Raw genomic sequence first — 23795 nt, 5'->3', positions numbered from 1 at the left:
TATTTACAAAGCGTTTATTTTCAAACTATTAATAATTAATGTAGAATGAGAACAAACCATAAGTATGGCCTCTAGTATTTATTGTTCCCTTTATTTTACAACCACCAAATCTTACGGGATTATGGATAATATCTAATTGCTTATTGTAATAATATTCCAGATGAGATGAAATTAGAAAAGAAATTGATAAATGTGTCTTAAAAACAATGTCTAGCTGGCATAAGAAGCTTTAACCCTCATCCGACCGACACATTTTTGCAACGAATCTGGCCGTATGCGGTCCAAACGGACCCCATTTTGCTTTGCCCCCTAAATATATTTCTGGTGGATCTTATTGTAGTTCTTGTGCATATCCTGTTACAATAATCTATGGAGAATATTTTGACAAGTTTTGGTGTTGATGATTAAAGCTCATTATGATGATTTATGCAGAAAATGAGGAGAACCCGCATTTTCCTTTAACCCTATCTAGACTGGGGGGGGGGCTAAAAGTGCCCGCGCCTACTTTGACATCGTATAACTGCCAAATGACGTATGCTAAGACTACCATACTTGGTGACTTTTCCTAGAATTTAGTTGGCAACAATTCCATGATAAAAGTTTAAGTTTATCATTTTTCCTGTGGCCATGGCAACGGGTTTCTGACAGGCATTTTATACAAAAAGTCACTAATTTTTTAAAAACAATGATATTTCTCAGGTTTTCTTGCTCAACCACAGTAGTTTTCCAACATGTATAACATCATATGTATTAAGATGTAACTTTTATGATCTATTATTCATAATTTATGCTAATTTGATTACGTAATCGCTAAAAATCCAAGATGGCGGACAAGATGTTTATTTTAGGTATAAACAGGCTTTTTGCCTTCAAATCCGTCACTACCTGGTATTTTCTTAACCAGAAACATTCAGATTAATGTTTCCAGTCTCTTTCTTTTGTGATTTGGGGTCATAAATGGAAAAAATGTAATTTAAAAATTTCAAAATGGCCGATCCAAGATGGCGGACGACAGGGATCATTAACGACACATGACGTCATTCTATGACGTCATTTTGACGTCAACGTAATCGCCATTGACGTTGTATGCCTTGGCATACCTTAAAATCAATAATACACTCTATTTTGTTTAATACCTTTCAATATTATGGGACTTCCCTATTTAGCCTATAAAATCACATCGATGACGTCATAATTACGTAATATTACGTCATAACGTCACAAAATTTACAGAAATTATAAAACTTTACGTGAACATCACTCCCTGCAAATTTGGTGAGGATACATTATACCGTTTGGAAGTTATGAGGAATTTCTTTCTAATTACGTAATAAACAATGCGAAATTATCTGGGGTCCGTTTGGACCCCAGCGGACAACACGCACACTTTAGAGTATAACTTCCGCAAAAATCGGACAATCCAGGTAAAAATTTCTCAGGAGTTGTAAGACATGTACATGAACTAACTCATGGAAGGATTTTTTTCTCCAACGAAAAATGTTTATATGGCACACATTAAAACACGCCTGGGGTCCAAACGGACCCCATACGGTCGGATGAGGGTTAAGTTAATAATGACGAATTTATCAAGTCTCTGTAGCTTCTTGAGCTAAGACAGAGAAATCCCGGCCACAATGTTAAAGTACTTTATAACTGGTACACAATAAAGACATACAAAACTTATAAACATTTTAAATAACACATTTAAAAGTAACATGTTCACTACACCTTTTTCTACAAGCTTCGTATCTACTATGTTCCTCGCGATGAGTCTAATACCGAGACAGTGACCTAAGAACTTCAATGACTAATTTAAACAAAATCCAGTTGTAGTTCAAAAGGCAAATTATTATAATTTTACATGGTTATCACATAATCTGTACAATATCATTTCCTGCTGAATGGCTGCTTATTGCATCTGTTTGTCTTATTTTGAAAACCAGGAAAAAAAATATACAAAAAAGGTAAAAGATCATCAAGCTACAACTACGACTGAGAATAGAAGTTCACCTACTCAGTAGACAACGTGCAGATAAACGACGCCACCTTTACGCGAATTAATAGTGTCCTTGTATGTAACTACCTGTCACTATTTTCAGACATTATACATTCCACAGTCACATTTTTACATAATACTTTTACGAAGTTCTGAAGTGATTAACGCAGTTTTAACCGTGCAAGCATATGTTGTAATCTAGTCACCCGTTAGCGTTATTACAGTATGATTTAGTCGTGTATACTCTTATATCAAAAAGAGTATATCAGAGTTCACATCGGTAAATAATCAAAGAGCTGGCATCTAAAACATCATTACTTTAGTGACCCATCTACTGAGCCACTTGTTGTAATCTTCCCACACTTTCACTTCATTTATTCACAGCATCTCACCCGAGAGAGTACGCATGTGTTTCTTCAGGCTAGACAGCTCACTAAACAGGTTGCTGCACTGCTCACAGCTATACGGTTTCTCACCCATGTGAGTTCTCATGTGGGCCTTCAAAGAACAAAGCTTACCGAACTACTTGCTGCACGCCTCACACTTTGTAAGGTTTTTCACCAGTATGAGTCCGCATATGACTCTTGAGAGTTGATAGGTCTTTGAACTGCTTGCTGCACTCATCACACCTGTACGGTTTTTCACCAGTGTGAGTCCGCATATGTCTTTTAAGATTTGACAGTGCAATGAACTGCTTGCCACACTCACCACATCCGTATGGTCTCTCCCCGGTGTGTGTCCGCATGTGCACTGTCAGAGGACCCTGTAGGCTGAACTGCATGCTGCACTCTTTACACTTGTATGGTTTCTCGCCCGTGTGAGTTCTTATATGCGCCTTCAGAATACCGAGTTCAGAAAATTGCCTGCTACACTCCTCACACCGGTAGGGCCTCTCCCCAGTGTGAGTCCGCATGTGTACCATCAGCCCGCCATGTTGACGGAACTTTCGATTGCACTCTACGCATTGGTACGGCTTCTCACCTGTGTGAGTTCGGATGTGTTTCTCTAGAGTAACCAGCTCACTAAACTGCCTGTTGCACACCTTACACACGTGCGGTTTCTCACCAGTGTGAATCTTCATATGCCTCTTCAGATTGCCCGACCTATTGAAGTGCCTATTACACTGCTCACATGTGTACTGTTTCTCAACTTTGTTCTTCTTGTTACGGTTTTCACTCTCGTCAACTCCGTACTGTTGATCCATGTGTGTCGAACCTTGTCCCGACTTCTCTTCTTCTTTGGCTCTGCTTTCCATGATGAGCCAATAGCTGTAAGAAAAATACCACACCTCAATTATGCCTATTAACATACTAGTATATCGGCGTCGATGAATTGACCTTGTGGGTGGAACATATAACAGAGAAACCTTGCATGAAAAAAATAAGGCAAAATCGCATTATGTAACATGACTTGACAGCAAACAGTTGTCTGTGAACGATGTTTTCTTCCCTTGCCAGACAATCTAATTTGATTTGGCCATGAGAAAGGTAGCACAAAACTAATAAGAAGACATTAAAACTTGCATAACTGCTAAAGGGACAAAAATTTTCAAAATTTTATGTTCCGAAATCTACCCGGCATTAACTGCAACCTGGATGGAAATATGATATACAAAAGCTACAAAGCACTCGCTCTGGGCGGTGTTTATCTCAGATTTCGATTAGATTCTAGTCTATAGGATTACATGCCTCATATGACCTTGGCACAAATAAGTGAATAAATACAGGTAAATGTAGTCACGCATGGACAGTATTTACCGACAGACTACACCCCAACTGACTGCAGGTTGTTTTCACGGCGACAGAGGTCCTCACGGCTTCAGAGTCGGTACTGGCAGAAATAGAGTATGTAGTTAATGACGGGTTTATATAATGACTGAGAGGGTGGATAAAACCGGTTCAGTGGGTTATGCTAATCATGAAACAAAAGGTAGTATATTGTGATATGCATTGATTTGCATGAGGTCAGATCAGACTACATGAAAAGAAGTAAAAACGGAAAATTTAGTTAATGTTTTATCTGTCAAGTAAAAGTTGTGAATCATTGTGAAAAATACTGGTAAATTATCATGGTACAAGAGATGATGTGCACGTAGGGAAATCAGAAAACATTCTCAGGAAAAAGACATTGATAGATAAAGATAACGATGGTAAACAACAGACCGTGTTTCAGTTTATTCACAAGAAAAGAACACAGCACATTACGTCCCTTAATCTATCAACGAAATCGAAATGTGGAAAGCTAACAAATTACTGCTATATTACAGTGCTCTCGGAAGGACAAGGATACCTAGTAAGACCTTATTTCATTTATAGCTAACATGCTTATTACAACTTATTCTATATGCCAATGATCTAGTTTACAAATCCTGTAATTTAGAATAGAAAAAAAATCAACTGAGCAACAAAATCAAGTCAAAGTTTAGACAAATACATGTAAAAAACGAAGTTAATTAAAAGTAGAACAGGCTAGGATGTATTATGTCAAACATTTGACTCAGTTTGACAAAGTAAAGACAAATACATGTAAAAAAAAGTTAACTAAGAGCAGACAGGCAATGATGTCTTTACGTCAAACGAACATTTAACTCTGTCACTATATTGTTCAAACATCTCAAATTAGATTTTTTACAGTCGTATCCTAACCCTAATTCAAAACAGAGGTCAAGGTAGTAACAAAAAAATTAATCACTAAAAAGAACTGGCATTTCAAACAGCCATTCACTGCCGTCGATAGAAACATCAGCAAACTGATTGTGTGTTTTTTCTACTGAAATACATAATGTTATGCTCGATTCACACATGCACTGATAAGTTTTCACCTGTGTGTGTCCGCATGTGTTCTTTGAAATGAGAGGTCTGACGAAACCGTTTGCTGCAGTCTTCACAGGCAAACGGTTTCTCACGGACAAAGGAACAAGTAACTAAAAAAAAATGAAAATGATAGATAAAAACTCCAAGATAATCTGCTACTAACAGCAGCATCCTTGGAACGTTTGAGACGTGTTCACAAACTTAAGGTAAACATTACAATTCGAAATGTTAAAGTATATGTATACTACAGCTAGAATATCAAATTTGACATTCACCTATATACTCGTGAGATATCTATACTAGAAATAGATAAAGGATTGATTGATTGCACTTGGCCTTTGAGCAGATTTGCGCCTAAATACTGATACTGTCAGCGGCTGCAGTATAGTGACCTCCGCCGGGCTTTCTGTAAAAGAGGGCTTTGAAAGAGAACGAACCGGCCAATCTAAGCTCATTTTCACATATGTTTGTAGATTGTAACCTGATGTCAAACATATGTCAAGATTGTGTCAATGTGAAGTGTGACCATCTTGAAATTGTACGATCATGTTGCAGTACATAATCCTTTGGCACAAATCCTTCTGCGGTATTTGCCAAGCTCTTCGTTGCTTGTTATCTGATCTATAGTCATACAAATCAGTGAATCAAACAGTTTACTTCCTTGTGTTTCATGGTCGACTAAATGCCACCGATTCAGTCCACACATTCAGTCACTATATAAACCCGTCATTGACCAGCTTCTGTCAGTACCGACTCTGAAGCCGTGAGGACCTGTGTTGCCGTGAAAACATCGTGTTGTCCATTGAAGTGTTGCATCTTGGTAAGTACCGTCCATGACTACATCCGCCTCAGTGTATTATATAAGGCGTGTATTTTTTTATATTTATATCAACCGAAAACTGAGGTACACACTGCCCATACGAGTTACATCCCATTTAGGCGTTCTAGCTACCCGTACACAGCCTAGCTTAGGCCCTGTCGATTTGATCATATATGAAGGAATATCCCGATGTTCAGGTACACAGCCTAGCTTAGGCCATGTCGATTTGATCAATGACATATTTGAAGGAATATCCGGATGTTCAGGTACACAGCCTAGCTTAGGCCATGTCTATTTGATCATATATGAAGGGAAATCCGGATGTTCCGGTACACAGCCTAGCTTAGGCCCTGTCGATTTGATCATATATGAAGGGAAATCCGGATGTTCGGGTACACAGCCTAACCTAGGCCCTGTAGATTTGATCATATATGAAGGGAAATCCGGATGTTCAGGTACACAGCCTAACCTAGGCCCTGTAGATTTGATCATATATGAAGGGAAATCCGGATGTTCAGGTACACAGACAGATGACATCCCCTGGGAACCCCAAAACTAATGCGAACGTGCGAATGAAAAAAGTTTGGCAAACAATAAAGTTGCCTTCATTATGAACTCTACGTGGTCAGGAAGGTTGAACAAATGACTAAACACACAGGAGTACGGTATACCGAATAATAGATTCTTCAGTTTTGTTCTTTCATATCTTGTTTGATTTTGGAATTAACCTTGGCATTCGACAATACTAGTATCCATTCTCCGAAATATTTTTTTGTTGCAACATACGGCATACATTTACTCATTTTGCAGCTGCTTTGTACGATTTACCATAGGGTCAAAAACTTTTTTTGAACGGACGAAAATTGATGCGCGCGCGGACGTCATCCATATAATCATGGCCTTAGCATGAAAAGCAGTTCTAAACTGGTCTAAAGCAAAGAAAGCAGTTGAAAACTGCGCTGTAGTAAAGATGGTGGTTCAAAACTACTCTGGAAAAACAACATTATTTTACATGTGATTCATTGAGAAGACGTAAATGCTCACTCATATAGCAGATACAGGACATGTTTGAGGTATATGAATATGAGCAACTATGATACGAGTATATACGGATAGAAAAGAAAGAAAATAACATCATTGTGTACTTTTCAACTGTGTTGCTGCTCTCTTTAATAGACCGATCCTGTCGAACACCATAGCGAACGAATAGAAGACCCATAGAACCCCCTGTTCTATTCCGAACACCTCCGACAAAAACAGCGTTGGTTGGACAGAAATGGCACGTGTAAAGCAGGGTACGTATATCTGAGACAGGTTTTCCCCTGTATTGGTTGAATGCATGCTCAGAACAAAAACGAATTTAAAAACAAAATAGATGGGGCACTCAAGGAGAGGAAGCTTGTACCACATGCTGACCTCTACAAAGTCCGCTAGCTCAGAGTTTCGTCTCTTCAGTTACTGGTGTGTGAAACTGGTTGAACTTGACAGTGAACAGGGAAGTGAAAGGATGCATTCTAATTCTTGGTTACTAAATACCATGCAGCTGTTATGCATGCAGTCAATACAGTGGGAACCCTATCACAGATATATGAACCCTGTTTTACACGTGCATCGGCTGCTTGTCAGAAACTGGGCGCTGATGCCCACCGACAAGGGAAAGCTATGCGGCGTATTCCGCTTTAACATTGACCGAAAACATTACGCTCTCACCGCAACTACATCTACCCCCTCCTTAAACAACTCTACCCAGTGGATACAGCCTTCAACAAAGAAGACATAACATTCTTATTTGGCCCGCTCTGAAAGCGTTTCAGTGCCACAAAGCTAAACCGAAGTCAGTGGCATTATTTTCAACCTAGCCGCGGCGGTCATGTTTGGTCCGTCAAACCCTGTTTTTGACGGAGGTGTTCAAAATCGAACAGGGGGCGTGGCTTTGGGATCGGTCTATTGTGTTTGTTGCTTACTGTCACTGAAGATGCTGAAGATTGTTGATTGTATCCTTTGATAGGAGCAACTTGAATAGATATATTGCCAACTTTATTTTCCATCAGAACTGTATATGATTATAAAAGATGTATGAAAAGAGTTTTAAGTGTCTTCTTCAGATCATTTCATGTATCATATGTACCTGCTAATTTGTTTTGGCGACGCCTCATGGGCGGAGCCTATTGTATAGTACTGCTTTCTAGGATTTCCGCGAACGCATTCCCTAGGGAATTACTTTTTGGCAACGCCTTGCAGGTATGGCCTTTTCTAAAGCAAGGACGAATTCTATTGCATACAGCAAAGAAAAGGCGCTAGTTAGTATACATTTTACAGCTGTTTATCGATGTTTGAAATAAACTTTCTGGATGTTGCAATATATACCCATACATCACAGCTGTTTCTCATGGTCTTAAAAGTTTTTGGTTTTTGTTATCATGAATGACATGCTTGGACAGGCTCTTCTTTTATTGTCATGAAAAAGTTTGATTTTGAAAGGTAAATAAGTCACAGCTTTTAAAGATGTCCGGATTTTTGCCAAAAGCAGGAACAGCAATATGTCACTGCTTTTGATTGATTTTTCTTAGAAGCTTTGCTTCATTCAATAAAAAAAATTAAATGTTTGACATGTTACAAACGCATAATTCGAGTTATTTTAGCTGCATCTTTGAAGCCTCGAAAGACTAACATAGTAAGGATAAAGAAAGGACACAGAGACAAGGCTTTCCGTACACTGAGCACGGCAGACTTTTAAGACGGAATGACTATGACTACGTGATACTGGCTATGATGACATCAGTCTTAACTGAGGTTTCCTACTGTTTCCTGGACTAAACTAACTTGCCGTTAGCATGTTAACATGTTTTTATATTCGGTCTTAACAGACAGACCTCAACAGACAGATCTCCGTAGATCGCCTTTTGAGCTTCACTGTATAGCGGACTACCCCTGGCATACTATTCACTCTATTTGGCCGATTTCTACTATTTTCCCAGCGAGCGCGGAGCCTGGTAGAGGCTAAAAATTACCTGCTAACTCCACAGAACATTGGTTACTTCATCTTTCTGTGACTGGCTTTGTAGTCCACTTCAGTAAAGAATATCACAAAGGAAAACACATTTTTGGGAATCATGGCACAACAATAACAGAAAACTGTGTCAGTAATTACAAGATTAAGTGTTCCGAGTTGATCAGGTGTTGCACTAGTACTCGTATCTTCTTGCAAGTTGGTGAGAGCGTGCAATCGTATCACAGCTTTCGTACACACTGATTGTTACAATATTCGTGAGGGGTTTTCAATTTTATTTTTGTACATCCACCCCTAGCCTGTGTTTACACAAGCTCTCCCTGGCGGAGGTTAATGACCCCCTCTTGGGTGCAGCATTCGTCGGGCCAGCCGCTAGGAGCGCGAAGTAGTCAGGCTACATCCACCCCAGGTTTGATTTGAACCGTCATCGGCCAGGTTAATAACCTTGTGTGCGATTTCGATATACATATACAATAGATTACTACTATATACACACAAAATACATAATGGAATAGACAATATATTAGTATATCCGTGGTATAAACATGTTCAAGTCAGTCCGTAATATTTATTTCTAACTGGCGTCAGGTTTTGTCTCGCTGTAGTAGCGGTTGTAGCAGCGCAATCTATTGGCTTCACATCGTGGCTCTGCTACAGATCTGGTTCTTTCTCGTTCCCTTCTTTTTGTCGACGACGCTTGTTGTGTGGCTCCCCTCGGTCCCGACGTTACGGATGCACGGACGTCTGTTGCGGATTCCCCTAGGGATGCAGCTCGTCTCACCGACATCCAGTAGAAGGTCTCGAACTGCCGACTTCCCCTACAGCGGTATCTCTGTGTAGAATGTGGCAGGAACATCTCGTTGTCATCACTCTCTTCCCGTATGGTCGGCCTGTGGAGGTATAATTAAAGACGGAATTCGAAACAGTCGGTGGAGCTGGCGACCACAGCGGTTTGATCTGATTTCTAGCTACCAAAATCAGTTGACAAACTGTTTAAAAGATGCTATGGCAGCCATCCTATCCCTACAAGAGGTCCTACAAATATTCCAGTCTGTGAAACCGTCAAATTATGAAATCTTTAAAACTCTATCGGCACTTATATGCTTATGAAATCACAATAAGGCCACAGTAAGTAATTTTTATGGATGACATCAGCGCGCTCATTAATTTTCGCCTGATTTCGAAATAAAAAAAAAGAAATTTTATTGCCCTCCGACGGTGGTCAACATGCCAAAAATTGGCAAATATGTCGTAAACGTTGACAGTCTAAGGTGTTTCATTGCATATGAATACCCAATGTAGTTCCTGCCCATGATGGTATGACAAGCTGTTTTCTGCGTTTATTCTAGTTAATTGAGCTGTATACACATCTTCAAGAACAGTTTAATGTTGACAGTTTAAGGTGTTTCATTGCAAATGAATACCCAGTGTGGTTCCTGCCCATAATGGTATAATAACAAGCTGTTTTCTGCATTTCTTCTAGCAAGGACATTATATAAATAATGGGGGGGTCTAGTTGATTGAGCTGTATACACAAGGTGTTTCATCGCATATGAATACCCAGTGTAGTTGCTTCAGATGATGGTACAACAAGCTCTTTTCTGCATTTGTTGTAGTTAGCCTATTGAGATGTATACACATCTACAAGGACATGTTAACTGTTGAATCAAGACGGTTTTATATAATATATATGAAACCTCATTGATGGAATACAGGAATAAAAGACCTGTTGGTCATGATATCATATTTCGTCGCCTCAATTCTTGTTCAACAAGAATTATGATCTCGAAATTTAAAAATAAAGGAATCTTGTTTTTTTTTGGCCCGCCTTTTTTTTTCTCGCCCTATCTCATTAATTTTGGAGTCTGCGGAGGATGTCATCCATAAAATTTACTTGCTGTGGCCTAATGGACTATTCCAAACTACCCAAATAAATTTTCATCATCGTTGTTCGGCAGCATGTGTTTTACGTGGACTAAGTCGCATTTGGATGGTCGTCACAGCATTTACGTTGCAGAATCTTACTTTCAGGAGCTGCTGTAGAAAAAGACACAACGATCAAAGATTAACATTGTACTACTCTTCTTTTATCTTTATTACCAATACATACCAAACAGAAAACACTGTAGAACACCGTGTTACCAACCAGTCCCTAGAAATTTTCCGGTCTGCAAAAGCTCTCCAGTAATGAAAGCTATTCACACCTTCTCCAACCTTGGTCATGACGTAATTAATTAGAAGTATCTGTATCTGTATCTATATAGCCAGCTTCACAGATACGTGGCGCGACGCAGCTGGTTATATTACACCGAACGTCTGTTACACCCCAAAAGAAAAGAAACAAAGGAGAAAAAAAGACACATATACCTAAAAGTGTTTCGTTGCAGATACTGTTGTACTATCCTTCCCCTAGATACATGTAACAAACTAGCCCTCAGGAATGCAATTAACTGGTATCAATACAGTTATCAGCTATGAACAGTAATGTACCTCCCCTACTGGCTAATAGTAGCTAGCGGAATTCACCTTGTAATAACGTGCGAAATCTGACTCCCCCGTATTACGCGCCTAATTTGGTCGACTAAAAAAATTGTAAAAAGAAAAGTATAATACTTACAAGCACCGTATTTTCTGTGCCTTACTATCAATATCTTATATCTACGTGTACGGAGTTTCTTTTGAATACAAATTACTAGTGTTGAGTTAGAGCGTGATTAATGAGCAGACACACCCGCCCCGCTAGCGTCGTCCGCCGCGGGCACGATTTCAGCGAAGGGAGGAATCGAACTCCGCACTTTGACCGAATTTCCAACGGGTCAAATGAGTATTATGGTCTGTACAAACGTCACGAACACATTCTAGAGGATTTCAGGAACATCTTAGCGGGTGCCGCAAATTTCTACGTGCAAGGTAAGTCTATTTCTGACGATTTTCGCCCCTAAAGAAGTAAATTAACAATTTGCGGCACCAGAAATACGATAAAGCATGTTTTTAGCTTTAATCTGACACCAGATTTACTGCATTTAGTTTGGGATAAATGCGTTGGAAATTGTGTTTTCCGCGCGGTGCCATGGCGCGAAGCCGCGGTACTGGGGCGGGACGCGGCGAGTGGGAGGGGGCGGGGCGAACATTGATTATAATGTGGCTTCTTACACGTTTCTCGTCTTGGGTAAGTAACCTGCGCACATACTATAAAGCCAGATGGGATTAAGTTTTCAGTATCAAGGAGTCTTGTTGATGAATCGATGAGTTAAGCCTGAGGTGTCTGATATCAATTTATTTTGTATGTACAGTATACTTGTCAATATTTCTTGTGAAGTAGTAAGTCCCATACAAGATTTTGTCATCTTTTCCTGGTGGCTTGTTGCCTTGCACTGATTGTCTTTATATGCTTAGGTGTGTCCTGAGGTTCAGCCCTGATTTTCCTGTCCTGACTGGGAGAAACCTGTGATGACAATTGACTACTGTCCAAGAATTATTCCGAGAATATGTGAATTTCAAAAGAGATTTTTTTTTCTAATTTATGGCAGTGACTCTCTCCTAGCTTTTGAGTTTGATGTACAGAGGTCTGATTTAGTGATTAAGTTAAGCAAGAATAATCCTTGCCAAGAATTATTCTAAGAATATGTGAATTAAAAAGATTCTCTTCTGGCTTTTGAATTTGATGTACAGAGCTATGATATAGTGCTTAAGTATACCAAGAGTATCAGTAATCAGAGTAAATAATCATTCTGAGAGAGTATTAGGTCATGAGACTGTTGGCATGTTAAACCTACATTACATGCTTGGGATTGTGTTGGAAAAGGCAAGAGTTACATTCTTTATGATTGCATTAAAATGTAATAAATCTATAAACATGGAAGTGTCATTCATTGTCCAATTAATTTGACTAAGTACTATGCGGATGATTATGACAAGCAGTCATTACATAAGAATACTTGAGATTTTTGGTATTATTTTTTCTAGTTTGATGAAAGCAGAAAAATACATTGTATGCTAGGTAAAAAAGCCTTAATCATTTGCTTTATTTTCTTAATCAATATGCAAATATGCTAATTATTGATTGCTTAAGAATGCCAGAGATTATTCATTAGTTAGACATATCGTGACAGCTAACAGTCCCACTATTATTTTGCAAAGAAATGAGAGCAGACAAAAATTGTGTAGAATGAGAGGTAGAAACAGTCATGGTCATGTGCTTTGTTGTCCTCATTAGCATGCAAATATGCTAATTATCTATTACTTAAGAATGTCAAAGATTATCTATTTGTTCTACATATTGTGACAACTATCTGTTTCACTATTAGTTTGCATAGAAATCTGATCAAAGAAAAATGCATAGGCCAATATGTAGAAATGGCCTGTGTTATACATTTCGTCCTAATTAATATGAAAATATGCTATTTAGTCATTGATCAACAATACCAGAGCTTATCTTATAGAGATTATCTATTTGCTAGGCATGTTACATCAGTTGTTATATTAGTTGTTATATACAAAGTGGTAGTAGAGAAACTTGCAGAAGAAGTATATGCAAGTATGCTAATTAGAAATTAGATAATTAGTTATAATGACTAATTTGCTGGACATCTTGTGGCAGCTGACACTAGCATAAGCAAATTTTGTGCCAAGAATTTCTGCTATGAAGCATCAAAACTTGACTGCTCCACATGCATACTATTGTACACAATGTCTTTATTACAGGGAATATACTCCCTGTGGTGCCATATCAGACCCATGGGACTAATGATTAAGTTTTCACCAAAAATGTCAAAATTTATTCTGTCAAAATTCAATATCTCAACTCAGGTTCATCGGATTTGAAATCTGAAAACGGCGTTTTGTTCGGCACACTGAGATCTTTAATTTTAGAGCTCAAGTACAGTGTGATATCGAATGATTAAAAAAAATCCTCTGTTCTAGCTATTTAAACGCATCAGGAATTAGAATTTTTTTCAAACATAATTAAAAGGAAGACTTTGTAGATAATCATGATTTATAATCTTATACTTTCTTCAACCATACTTGTTATGGCCAGGAAAGCAGTGTGCTCTCACTGGTACAAACAAAAGACAAAACACCACTAAGGAACAGCAAGTCAAAGGAGGAGCAGATCCTTTCAGGTCTAAATCATCTTTAAATCCATACCCTTTCCTTCATGCAAATAGATAACCAGGTGCCAGCTGACAATAGCAACAATCCTCCTCTTCTCTAGATCAACTCACTCTTAGATCATGCTTAGTACGCTTTGATTTGACTTGTATAATCAAAGCATACCATGTATGACCTCAGAAAAACTCTACACCAAAGCTTTCCTCTGAATCTGTTTACATGTACATGATCTGAAGTTGTAACAGTACACATATTACCTGTGTACAGCAGTTGTGGCTGTTATGGGGATGTTGCTACTGGTGGAAAGTTAAAACTACTAATAAGGACTTGGTGTAGATATACACTATAGTATAAGGTCTAAAACTTTTTGCTCCCTTCACTTATTTTGCTTTACTGAAAGGCAAAGAGATCCTCATAGCCAGCTCATCTCAGTGGTCCTTCTCTGTATATTGATTAGTGCCGTCAGGCTTGGTGACAGTTCCCAGTTTCTAACCTCTTCCTCCTTTTAAGCTTTAATACCATTATTTGAAAAATTCTGAAACTAGAACATGATTTGATTTTCTATTCAGGATGGAGAAGCTAAGTGCAGCGAACACGGAGTTTGCGCTGAACCTGTACCGCGAGCTGTGCGGACAGAATCCCGCCGGGAACGTGTTCTTCTCGCCGTACAGCATCTCCGTGGCGCTGGCCATGACATCTCTCGGCGCTCGCGGCAGTACGCAGGGCGGCATGAAGGAGACGCTGTGCTTCAAGGACATGCCTAATGACGCCCTGCACGAAACATTCTCCAAGCTGCACCAGCAGCTGTATGCAAGGTAGGAAATATTCAACACAGAAATTCTAAGGACTTCATACATGCTGAAATATAAATGAATCTTAAGGAAAGCACACAATCTACAACAAAAGAAACATGCAAACCTAAGAAAATTGCTGCACCTACACAAATCGTTGTCACCTAGGTACTAATGTAGATTCATTAGTTACCTGAGTTCATGAATAATTCATTCTGTAAAGTTTGCAAGAAATCAGTTTGTATCTTAATACTAAGTTTGTATGAATTTTCCGTAAACGTGAATTAAGCCATGCAATTTTTTCTTTTGAGATTTTTAAATTTTGCCCTAATTTTCCTAGCCGTAATAATCATAACCCCAGGCACCGTAATTTTGCACATTGCTGGAATGGTTCTCTTTAAATGAAAGCTTCTGTATGTACCCCGACTTGTAGCGTATGTATTCCGACTTGTAGCGTAGGTACCCAGACTTGTAGCGTATGAACCCCTACTTGTAGGGTATGTACCCCGACTTGCAGCGTATGTATCCCGACTTGTAGCGTATGTACCCCGACTTGTAGCGTATGTACCCCGACTTGTAGCGTATGTACCCCGACCTGCAGCGTATGTGCCCCGTCTTGTAGCGTATTTTTCCCGACTTGTAGCGTATGTACCCCGACCTGTAGCATATGTACCTCCACTTGTAGCGTATGTAGCCCGACTTGTAGCGTATGTACCCCGACCTGTTGCGTATGTACCCCGACCTTTAGCGTATGTACCCCGTTCTGTAGCGTATGTACCCCGACTTGTAGCGTATGTACCCCGACCTGTAGCGTATGTAACCCGACTTGTAGCGTGTGTACCCCGACCTGTAGCGTCTGTACCCCGACTTGTAGTGTATGTACCCCGACCTGTAGCGTATGTAACCCGACTTGTAGCGTATGTACCCCGACCTGTAGCGTATGTATCCCGACCTGTAGCGTATGTACCCCGACTTGTAGCGTATGTAACCCGACCTGTAGCGTATGTACCCCGACTTGTAGCGTGTGTACCCCGACCTGTAGCGTATGTAACCCGACTTGTAGCGTATGTACCCCGACCTGTAGCGTATGTATCCCGACCTGTAGCGTATGTACCTCGACTTGTAGCGTATGTACCCCGACTTGTAGCGTATGTATCCCGACTTGTAGCGTATATACCCCGACCTGTAGCGTATGTACCCCTACTTGTAGCGTACCCCGACTTGTAGCGTATTTACCCCGACCTTTAGAGTGTGAACCCCGCAATCTCAGCGTATGTACCCCGACTTGTAGCGTATGTACCCCGACCTGTAGCGTATGTAACCCGACTTGTAGCGTGTGTACCCCGACCTGTAGCGTCTGTACCCCGACTTGTAGTGTATGTACCCCGACCTGTAGCGTATGTAACCCGACTTGTAGCGTATGTACCCCGACCTTTAGAGTGTGAACCCCGCAATCTCAGCGTATGTACCCCGACTTGTAGCGTATGTAGCCCACCAGGATGACACATGATCTTTATCCCCTCCCACAGTGACAAGTACACTCTGCAGACTGCAAACCGCCTGTACGGGGAGAAGACCTACAGTTTCCTACAGGACTTCCTGGACGCCACCAAGAAGAACTACGGGGCGGAGCCGGCTTCTGTAGACTTCAAGGTCAGTCTCCTACAGATTTAAGCCTTAAATAATTTAGGAATGATTGTGTGTTTGTTTGTTTGTTTGTTTGTTTGTTTGTTTGTTTGTTTGTAAGCAACCTGGGTGGCATAACACACCTGATATGTGTTCTTCGAGAACCTATATGTAAGTATCAATGAGTAGCAAACTTATGTTTGTATTGCCTACCTGGTAAATCACCTGATGGCATAACACACCGGGTTTGTAGCTGCTTATCCGGACAGATTTATTTGATTCACTCACACCGGGAAGGACCTAGGGCTCTTTTCAGTAAATGAGGTGGGTTCTTTAACATGCTCGAGGTGTGACTGCTCTCAAACACGGGACCTTCATTTAACATCCTATCCAAGAGACGTCCCTAACCGATTAGCTCAGAGGTACTCATCTGCACCAGAGTCAAGTGAGGAAATCGGTTTAAAATGCATTTCCCAAGGGCACAACATCGGGAGCAGTCAGGGATACAAACACAGTACCTCCAGGTTCTGAGTCAACAACCCTAACCACAAGGTGTACATGCATAATTTATGTTCCAGGGAGCATCTGAGCAAGTGCGAGGAACTATCAACCAGTGGGTGGAGGAACAAACCGAAGACAAGATCAAAGACCTGATACCAGCTGGAGCAGTGGATGCAATGACAAGGCAAGGAAACAGCTTTTATTACTCCGGGAAGGAGGATGACCTCCTTCTAGGAGTATTGGAAATGCTTTTGTTTGCACGTTCGCAGCTATAACTCACGATCCCGTTGTCGCATTGGTGTGTAACTTGGCATATCGTTTGCCAGGTTTGGCATGGTGATGCACAATGTGTTTGTTACACCATAGCTGCTTTTATCGTCAATGCAATATCGTAAGTGCACCCCTTCTCTTTAAATCCGTCCCGCATCGCTGAATGTCATAAGCAGATAATCTGTGCTATGCTGTAAAAAAAAACCTTTTCAACAGGTTGATCTCACCTGTATTGAAAGAAAAAGATAGACAAACACCCTTTCTTTACTTACTATAAAATACTACTTGTACTGTGCAGAAATGCACTTTGAGTGGGTCAATATTCTTAACAATCTAATTACCACTAATTAAACCCTTTCGACAGTTCCACAAAATGCAAGTGTGGATAAAATATGTATGTGTATTATGTGAAACCTGTTAACTCTACATCAATTCAGCGCTAGAAAGGCTGCCGTTTTGTATAATTTCTGACTAATAAAAAGCATTATTGAAGTGTATATATATGAATTCCTCGCAGGGTAGTGCAGGGTCTGTAAAGTAAAGTATCACAAGATGATAGGACTAGCAGTTCTAATTGAGAAATAGTCAACATTAAAGTCTGGGGCCATCATTAACAGTTATCCAGTAGAATGGTTCATCCCTAGACAATTAATCGCCAAATACAAGAAAATAAATCAGAATAGTAATTCCTAGAAGTGAATCAGAGTCTGTGATTTCACACCTTACTTCAAGATCCATTTCATGCATTTATCTTACAACTAGCAGGTCACTAGCAAAGGAAATTAATCATAACAAACACATTACACACCATGTACTATAAATACTTCACGGAGAATTGTGTCCTACGGACTCTTGTTGGATTATTAGCATGAAAACTTATCAGCAATTTTGAGATTTAATTTCAGGGTAGGGAGAAAATGGTTTTAATTTCGCGGTTGAAACAGGGGGTTAAGCGGGCAGAAGACAGAACAACCTTTTCGTTGCTGTTTTAAGTTCACCACAAAGAGGTCACCGTAAAAACCACCATGAAAATGTCAACATTTACAGTAATAACCCCCTGTGATTTAGGTTGGTCCTGGTGAATGCCATCTACTTCAATGGGAACTGGTTCAAGGAGTTTGATGCAAGTTTGACCAACGACCTGGACTTCAAAATCAACAACAATGAGAAAGTCAAAGTAAATTACTTTTGCAACAATTTCTCCTTTTTTTCTCCCTACATTGTATTGTTTTAGCTAAGAGATGTTCTTGCAGTGCATGTATATCTATTTCTTCCTACAATCAGTATGTTATGATTGCTTTGAAATCTTCTCAAAGAATTATGATAGTAAGTCTTAGAGTAAGTTTCATATCAATTTTTTCCTTACTTAGTTACTATACACACACTGTACTGTACCATCTGATTTTCTGTAATCAAGTTGTAATGTTGATTACAATCTGACTTACAAGAACAAATGTACGTTTGTATGTACATGTATTATCAAAATGTGCAATTAGGTATTGTTCAATTGCACTGACTTATCATGTCTGCCAACATGTATAATTTCCTTCCTACTGTCATCATCATCTATCGGCCATCGGCCGGGACTAAATAAGAACATACATCATTCCATATCGCCCTATCCAACATCATTTGTCCTAAGTGTTCATATGCAATCTCAGTGTCTCTGACTAAACTATCGGTAAAAGTCAAACTTCTGCAGTGCACTTGGCCTCTTGGTTTCCATAGAAGGATGTCCGAAACTATTTGCTGTTTGGGTCGAAAGCAGTGTCCAGCAAATGTTACACGACGGTGGGTGAGCTTTTGAGACAACCGCGGAAGACTTCCATAAATTGTTTTGAGAGTAGCATGTTGTGTCCGAGAAATGTTCTGTGCTCTGCGTAGTAGCTTTGTGTAGGTCCCATCCAGTCTATTTTGGAGCTGACAGGTAAGCGTCTGTTTCTGCACCGTAGAGTAGTATCGGTTCCACAAGGGTAAGAAAAACTTGTACCTTCAGTTTGTTAGGAATGTTAGATTTCTATATCTTGTCCAACTTGTTGCTTGCTTCCCATGCTAGGGCTTTTCTAATTTCGAGGTCTTCCTTTGAGCACATAATGTAAAAACCAAGATATTTGAAATCATGTACTCCATGAATGAGTGTCCCAGACAGGGATCTGAGTTCAAGTGTTCCAGAGATGTTGCTAATGTATTTTGTCTTAGATTCATTACAATATAGCCCCACTAGAGATGCAGACTCATCTAAGGATTGGAGCAGAGTTTCTGCATTTTTGATCAATTCAGCAACTAGCGCAAGATCGTCTGCAAAATCCAAATCAGTAAGATACTGGACAGGGTGTCTTTGACTCCTGCGTGGTTTGATTTCAATACCTTTGCTTTCATTTATATCAAGTGATAGTCTTAGAACATAGTCAAGTACAATAATGAATACGTTACCTACTGTAAACGGGTAAAGGAAAAGTCCCATATCCATTTTTGAGGTTGTAGTGGCAGTGGGGTGTTATCCACTGTGCGGAAGGTGGAGCCCAACCCTCTCCTTCCACTGCATTTTAACCTTCCCAACCAAAGTTAGGTATCCATTTTTACACATGGGTGGAGTGAGGAAAGTCATGTAAAGTGCCTTTCCCAAGGGCACAACATCGATGGCATGTCAGGGGACTTGAACCCAGGACCTCTAGATTCTGGGCCAAACACCCAACAACTGTCACACCAAAACAAAACGTCACTAAACATCCTACTGAAACAACGCCTTTGGCCATTTTCGAATTGTTATTCAATGCTCAGAAGTTTATGATTACTAAGGTTTATGATTTGAAACATCTGTTCATCTGTAGGTGCATATGATGAAAAAGGACACCCTCTTCAACTACGGAGTCTTTAAGAAGCTGAAGTGTCGTGTCTTGGAGCTGCCTTATAAGGAGGAGGAGCTTAGCATGCTCATCTTCCTTCCAGATGCAGGTGAGTTCACAGGTGTACTGCAGTAGTCATATGTTTATTCTTCCATATGGTTAAACTCTTTAGACATGCTAAGCAAACCTATAGTACTGAAATGCAGAATCTGTATAATACTGCTACAGTAACTGTAATGATCATATTGATTTTTATGCTGTATTCACCTTCATTAGAGTTACTTTAAATTCATATTATATAATAAGATATTTGATTTTACATTATTATCTACAATAAAAAACGGTATTGAAAGTAGAAAGCCTGCCATAGTTTCCATGTTTACAAATCTCAAATAGTTGACAAAAAAACTTCCCAAATTAAGTATTATTGCCTTATTTTTCATCCCAATAGTGGAGGGTATTAGGGACCTGGAGTCTGCACTGACAGCAACGACCTTGCAGACTGTCAGCAGCAAGATGAAACGCACCCAGGTCATCCTGCTGCTGCCCCGCTTCAAACTGGAGCAGGAGTTTGGGCTGGGTAAGTCTGCAACAGGGAGGTCACTGAAGCCATGTTAACATGCATGGTTCTACGGCTGACACAGATTCACAGCTGATTTGGGAACACACACACACACACACACACACACACACACACACACACACACACACTCACACACACCTTTAGAAAACAAAGTCTCCTACTAAAGTAACAATGTTAGCACCATGGTGACCAGTCGGGTAGATGCCAGGCAGCTGTTTTCCCCTCCCTTCCACGCAACATGGTATATTAAAATCAACAAATCTCCAAAATCGCTTGAATCAGTCTTTTTATAACAGATAGCAACATGCCTGTCCTTGGTGCTGAGTATAACATGCAGAATTAGGGCCTGTCCATGGTGCTAAGTATGAGACACAAAACCCCTTGTGCTGAAAATGACACTCAGAAACAGGACTTGTCTGTAGTGTTAGGCATGACACTCAGAAACATGGTCTGTCCAAGTATAACACTCATGTCCGTGGCACTGTGAAACGTGGCCTATCTATAGCTCTGACTAACTTGAGTCTTCTTTCAAATTTGAATAATGCAGGTGACACCCTTGCAAAGATGGGTATGACAGAGGCTTTCAGTGATGCAGCAGACTTCTCTGGCATGTCGGGAAGCAAGGATCTCTTCATCTCATCTGTGGTGCACAAGGCTTTCGTGGAAGTGAACGAGATGGGAACACAGGCTGCTGCTTCCACTGGTACTGTATTGTTATTATTATCAGTAGCATCAGTAGTAGTAGTAGTATCATTAAGAGTAACGAGTGAAGGAGGGGAGAAAGGGAAGGAAAGAAAGAAGGAAGGAAAAAGAAAGAAGATGAGAAGAGTGGAATGATTAAAGAAAGAGACAGACACAAGAGGATTGAGAGAAGTTAAGAAATTAAACAATTAGCAATTGCCAGGAAGACAAAAGGCATTGTTATTGCAATCAGATTAGCTGTCTCAAAGTAGTTGTCGCACCTGCATTAGTGAAGAATGGAGAATAGATGAGACACAAATATACATCTTAGTCTGCAAGCCCCCTGTTGTGAGTTCCCTATGTGCCACCTTACAACAACAACAACCATCATGCCCCTTTTGCTTTTCCAAATGCTCAGTGACTAATATAAGCTGTCTGACATGCATTCATACATGTACCTACCTGTCCATCATGGGCTGTTCATAATCCTCTTCAAGACAACCTATTCAATTGGTTCTTAACCTTTTGACATTTTGTGCAGCTTAAGGAAATTCTCAGACATTTTCTTGAACCTTTCGTTATGTTGCCTTTGATTTTGTTTCTTTATGTTGTTCCATCTTGTTGATAATCCTACTGCTGAGGTATGGCTGAAATGTGGCATGGATGCCATAGTAACTCCACATAACAATGTGTTGTGACTGTACTAAAGAAACACCAGCAATGGTCTGATTTGTGTGTGGCTTTAGGTGTTCTCATGGTGACAGAATCTGCACCACTCTTCCCTCCTGAGGAGTTCAGAGTCGATCGCCCTTTTCTATTCCTGATCAGAAACTCTTTGCTTTTCTGTGGACGTCTTTCACACCCCGGGGCTTGAATTCAAGCTGAGGTCTTTTACAAGTTTGTCCAAAGCTTCTGGCTGTCCAACAGCTCTAGCATGATGTTGCTTTGCAACTTCAGAAGGCTTGAGAAATCAAGGCTGAGGTTTTTTTCCCACATCTGTGATGCTTTAAGCTTAGGTGCTTTACTTGTATTGTTCAAGCATGTTGTTGCCTTACAATTAACTTGCCTCCTCTCAAAGTCCCTTTGACTGGATTATGGAAATTGTTCTGTTTGCCATACATTCCTATGTATCAGTATCTAGGAAGGTACATTGTGTGTATGTGTGTGTGTATGTGTATGTGTGTATGTGTGTGTAACCTTTTATCTCACTTTGATGACACAGTGCGTTCTGATAGATCTTGAGGATCCTCCACAGTTTAGTGCTGACATGATCCCTTCATTTTTCTGGATGAACACGACTGAAGCTATCTTTTATTGTAGACCTTTTTATAGCCTTAAGGGCTCGAAATTTATTTTTGGGAATAGGTGCACTGGTGCACCTAGCCTAAAAAGTTGGTTGAACAGACGGAACTTTGGGTGTACGACATAGAATAAAGCACAGTAGTAAGAATTTCAGCAAAACGTATTACAAACCCTACTGCCTCTCTCAAGAACGGCAAGGTCTGCAATGTTAATAGCTCCGATAAAAGTACAAGTGTGTGGATATGTTAGATCCTGACTTTTCTAACGCACGATAAAAAGGCTGTGGGAACATTTAGTTCTTTGGCAGCATGAAGGTTTGAAAATGTGTTTTCTTATTGCAGTATCTGACGAGGTTATGGGGATGGGCGGATGGGGCCCTCCACAGTTTGTCGCTGACCATCCCTTCATCTTTCTCATCAGAGACAACCGCTCCAACTCTGTCCTCTTCTTTGGCAGGATGAGCAAGCCTGACGGCACCGTATGTTGGCATGACGACACGGGGTGTACCTCATGGCTCTGTTCGCCATGTTGCCGTTTTTATGTGGCGTCACCCGATCTTATTTAGTAGTGATATTACAACCATCTTTGACAATGAATGTAAACTACCAATTATGCATGATAAGTGCATTCACTGTTTATTGTACGCAGATGACTTAGTTATTTTTGCCGAGTCTAAGCAGGGGGTTACAAACCTCTTTGAATAAGCTAGAAAACTATTGTAATACATGGAGACTGAATGTAAACCTTAGGAAAACAAAAGTTGTTGTTTTCTGTAAAGGTGGCCGTCTTCCAAAAGACAGCTGTTTGTTTACATACCAGAAAAAAAAAACCTGTTGAATTAGTTACATCCTATTGTTACTTAGGTACTATTGTCAACTCTGCCGGCACATTCAAGGCGAATCACAGACATCTCTACAGGAAAGGTCTAAAAGCTCTGTTCGGCATCAACCAATCTCTAGACAATGCCGACGCCCCGATTTTTGTGAAACAACTTTTTGATGCGTGCGTTTAACCCATCATTCTCTACGGCTCTGAAATATGGGGTTCGTTCAAAAGTTCAAATTCCTGTCCAATTGAATCCGTTCATTTAAAATTCTGCATACAATCATTACGTGTACCTAGGTCTGCTTGCAGCCTAGCTGCAAGGGCGGAATTAGGAAGATACCTCATACAAGTGGAGGCTTCGCTAAATGCCGTCAAATATTTCCTTAGACTTCGCCAAAATGGGCCAGCCGACAGTTTTCAAGTAGATGCTTTCTGCTGTCAGTTAGATCTAGACAAATCCGGTGTTAAATGTTGGGCGACAGGAATACGTAAGTCTTTAGAGGAGAGCGGGATTGCTTTCTTATGGCATCTTCCAATTTCATATAATACAAATACGTTACAAATTGTTAGTTCCATTGGCCAGCGGATAAAAGACATTGTACTTTGAATAGAATAGTAA

The 23795-nt window shown here is 40.1% G+C and overlaps 3 protein-coding genes across 3 annotated transcripts in view; 2 read left to right on the top strand and 1 right to left on the bottom strand.

Moving 5' to 3' along the window:
- Positions 1 to 23795, top strand: part of LOC136441410 (zinc finger protein 436-like) — a 410847-nt gene that overhangs the window by 337322 nt on the left and 49730 nt on the right. The gene's annotated exons all lie outside the window — the stretch shown is intronic.
- Positions 1999 to 3841, bottom strand: LOC136441415 (zinc finger protein 554-like). Its single transcript, XM_066437699.1, has 2 exons — positions 3754 to 3841; positions 1999 to 3264 (listed from the first exon to the last, which is right to left on the bottom strand). The coding sequence occupies exon 2, from the start codon at positions 3249 to 3251 to the stop codon at positions 2535 to 2537; it is 717 nt and encodes a 238-aa protein (XP_066293796.1). The 5' UTR covers positions 3252 to 3264; positions 3754 to 3841; the 3' UTR covers positions 1999 to 2534.
- Positions 14191 to 23768, top strand: LOC136441407 (leukocyte elastase inhibitor-like). The gene is made up of 8 exons (XM_066437688.1): positions 14191 to 14566; positions 16072 to 16195; positions 16747 to 16853; positions 18008 to 18116; positions 19771 to 19894; positions 20237 to 20365; positions 20916 to 21071; positions 22693 to 23768. The coding sequence occupies exons 1-8, from the start codon at positions 14322 to 14324 to the stop codon at positions 22914 to 22916; spliced, it is 1218 nt and encodes a 405-aa protein (XP_066293785.1). The 5' UTR covers positions 14191 to 14321; the 3' UTR covers positions 22917 to 23768.

The sequence above is a fragment of the Branchiostoma lanceolatum genome, chromosome 9 (genome assembly GCF_035083965.1).
Source record: "Branchiostoma lanceolatum isolate klBraLanc5 chromosome 9, klBraLanc5.hap2, whole genome shotgun sequence".
Taxonomy (NCBI): Eukaryota; Metazoa; Chordata; class Leptocardii; order Amphioxiformes; family Branchiostomatidae; genus Branchiostoma; species Branchiostoma lanceolatum.
This window is presented reverse-complemented; position numbering and strand designations above follow the sequence as displayed.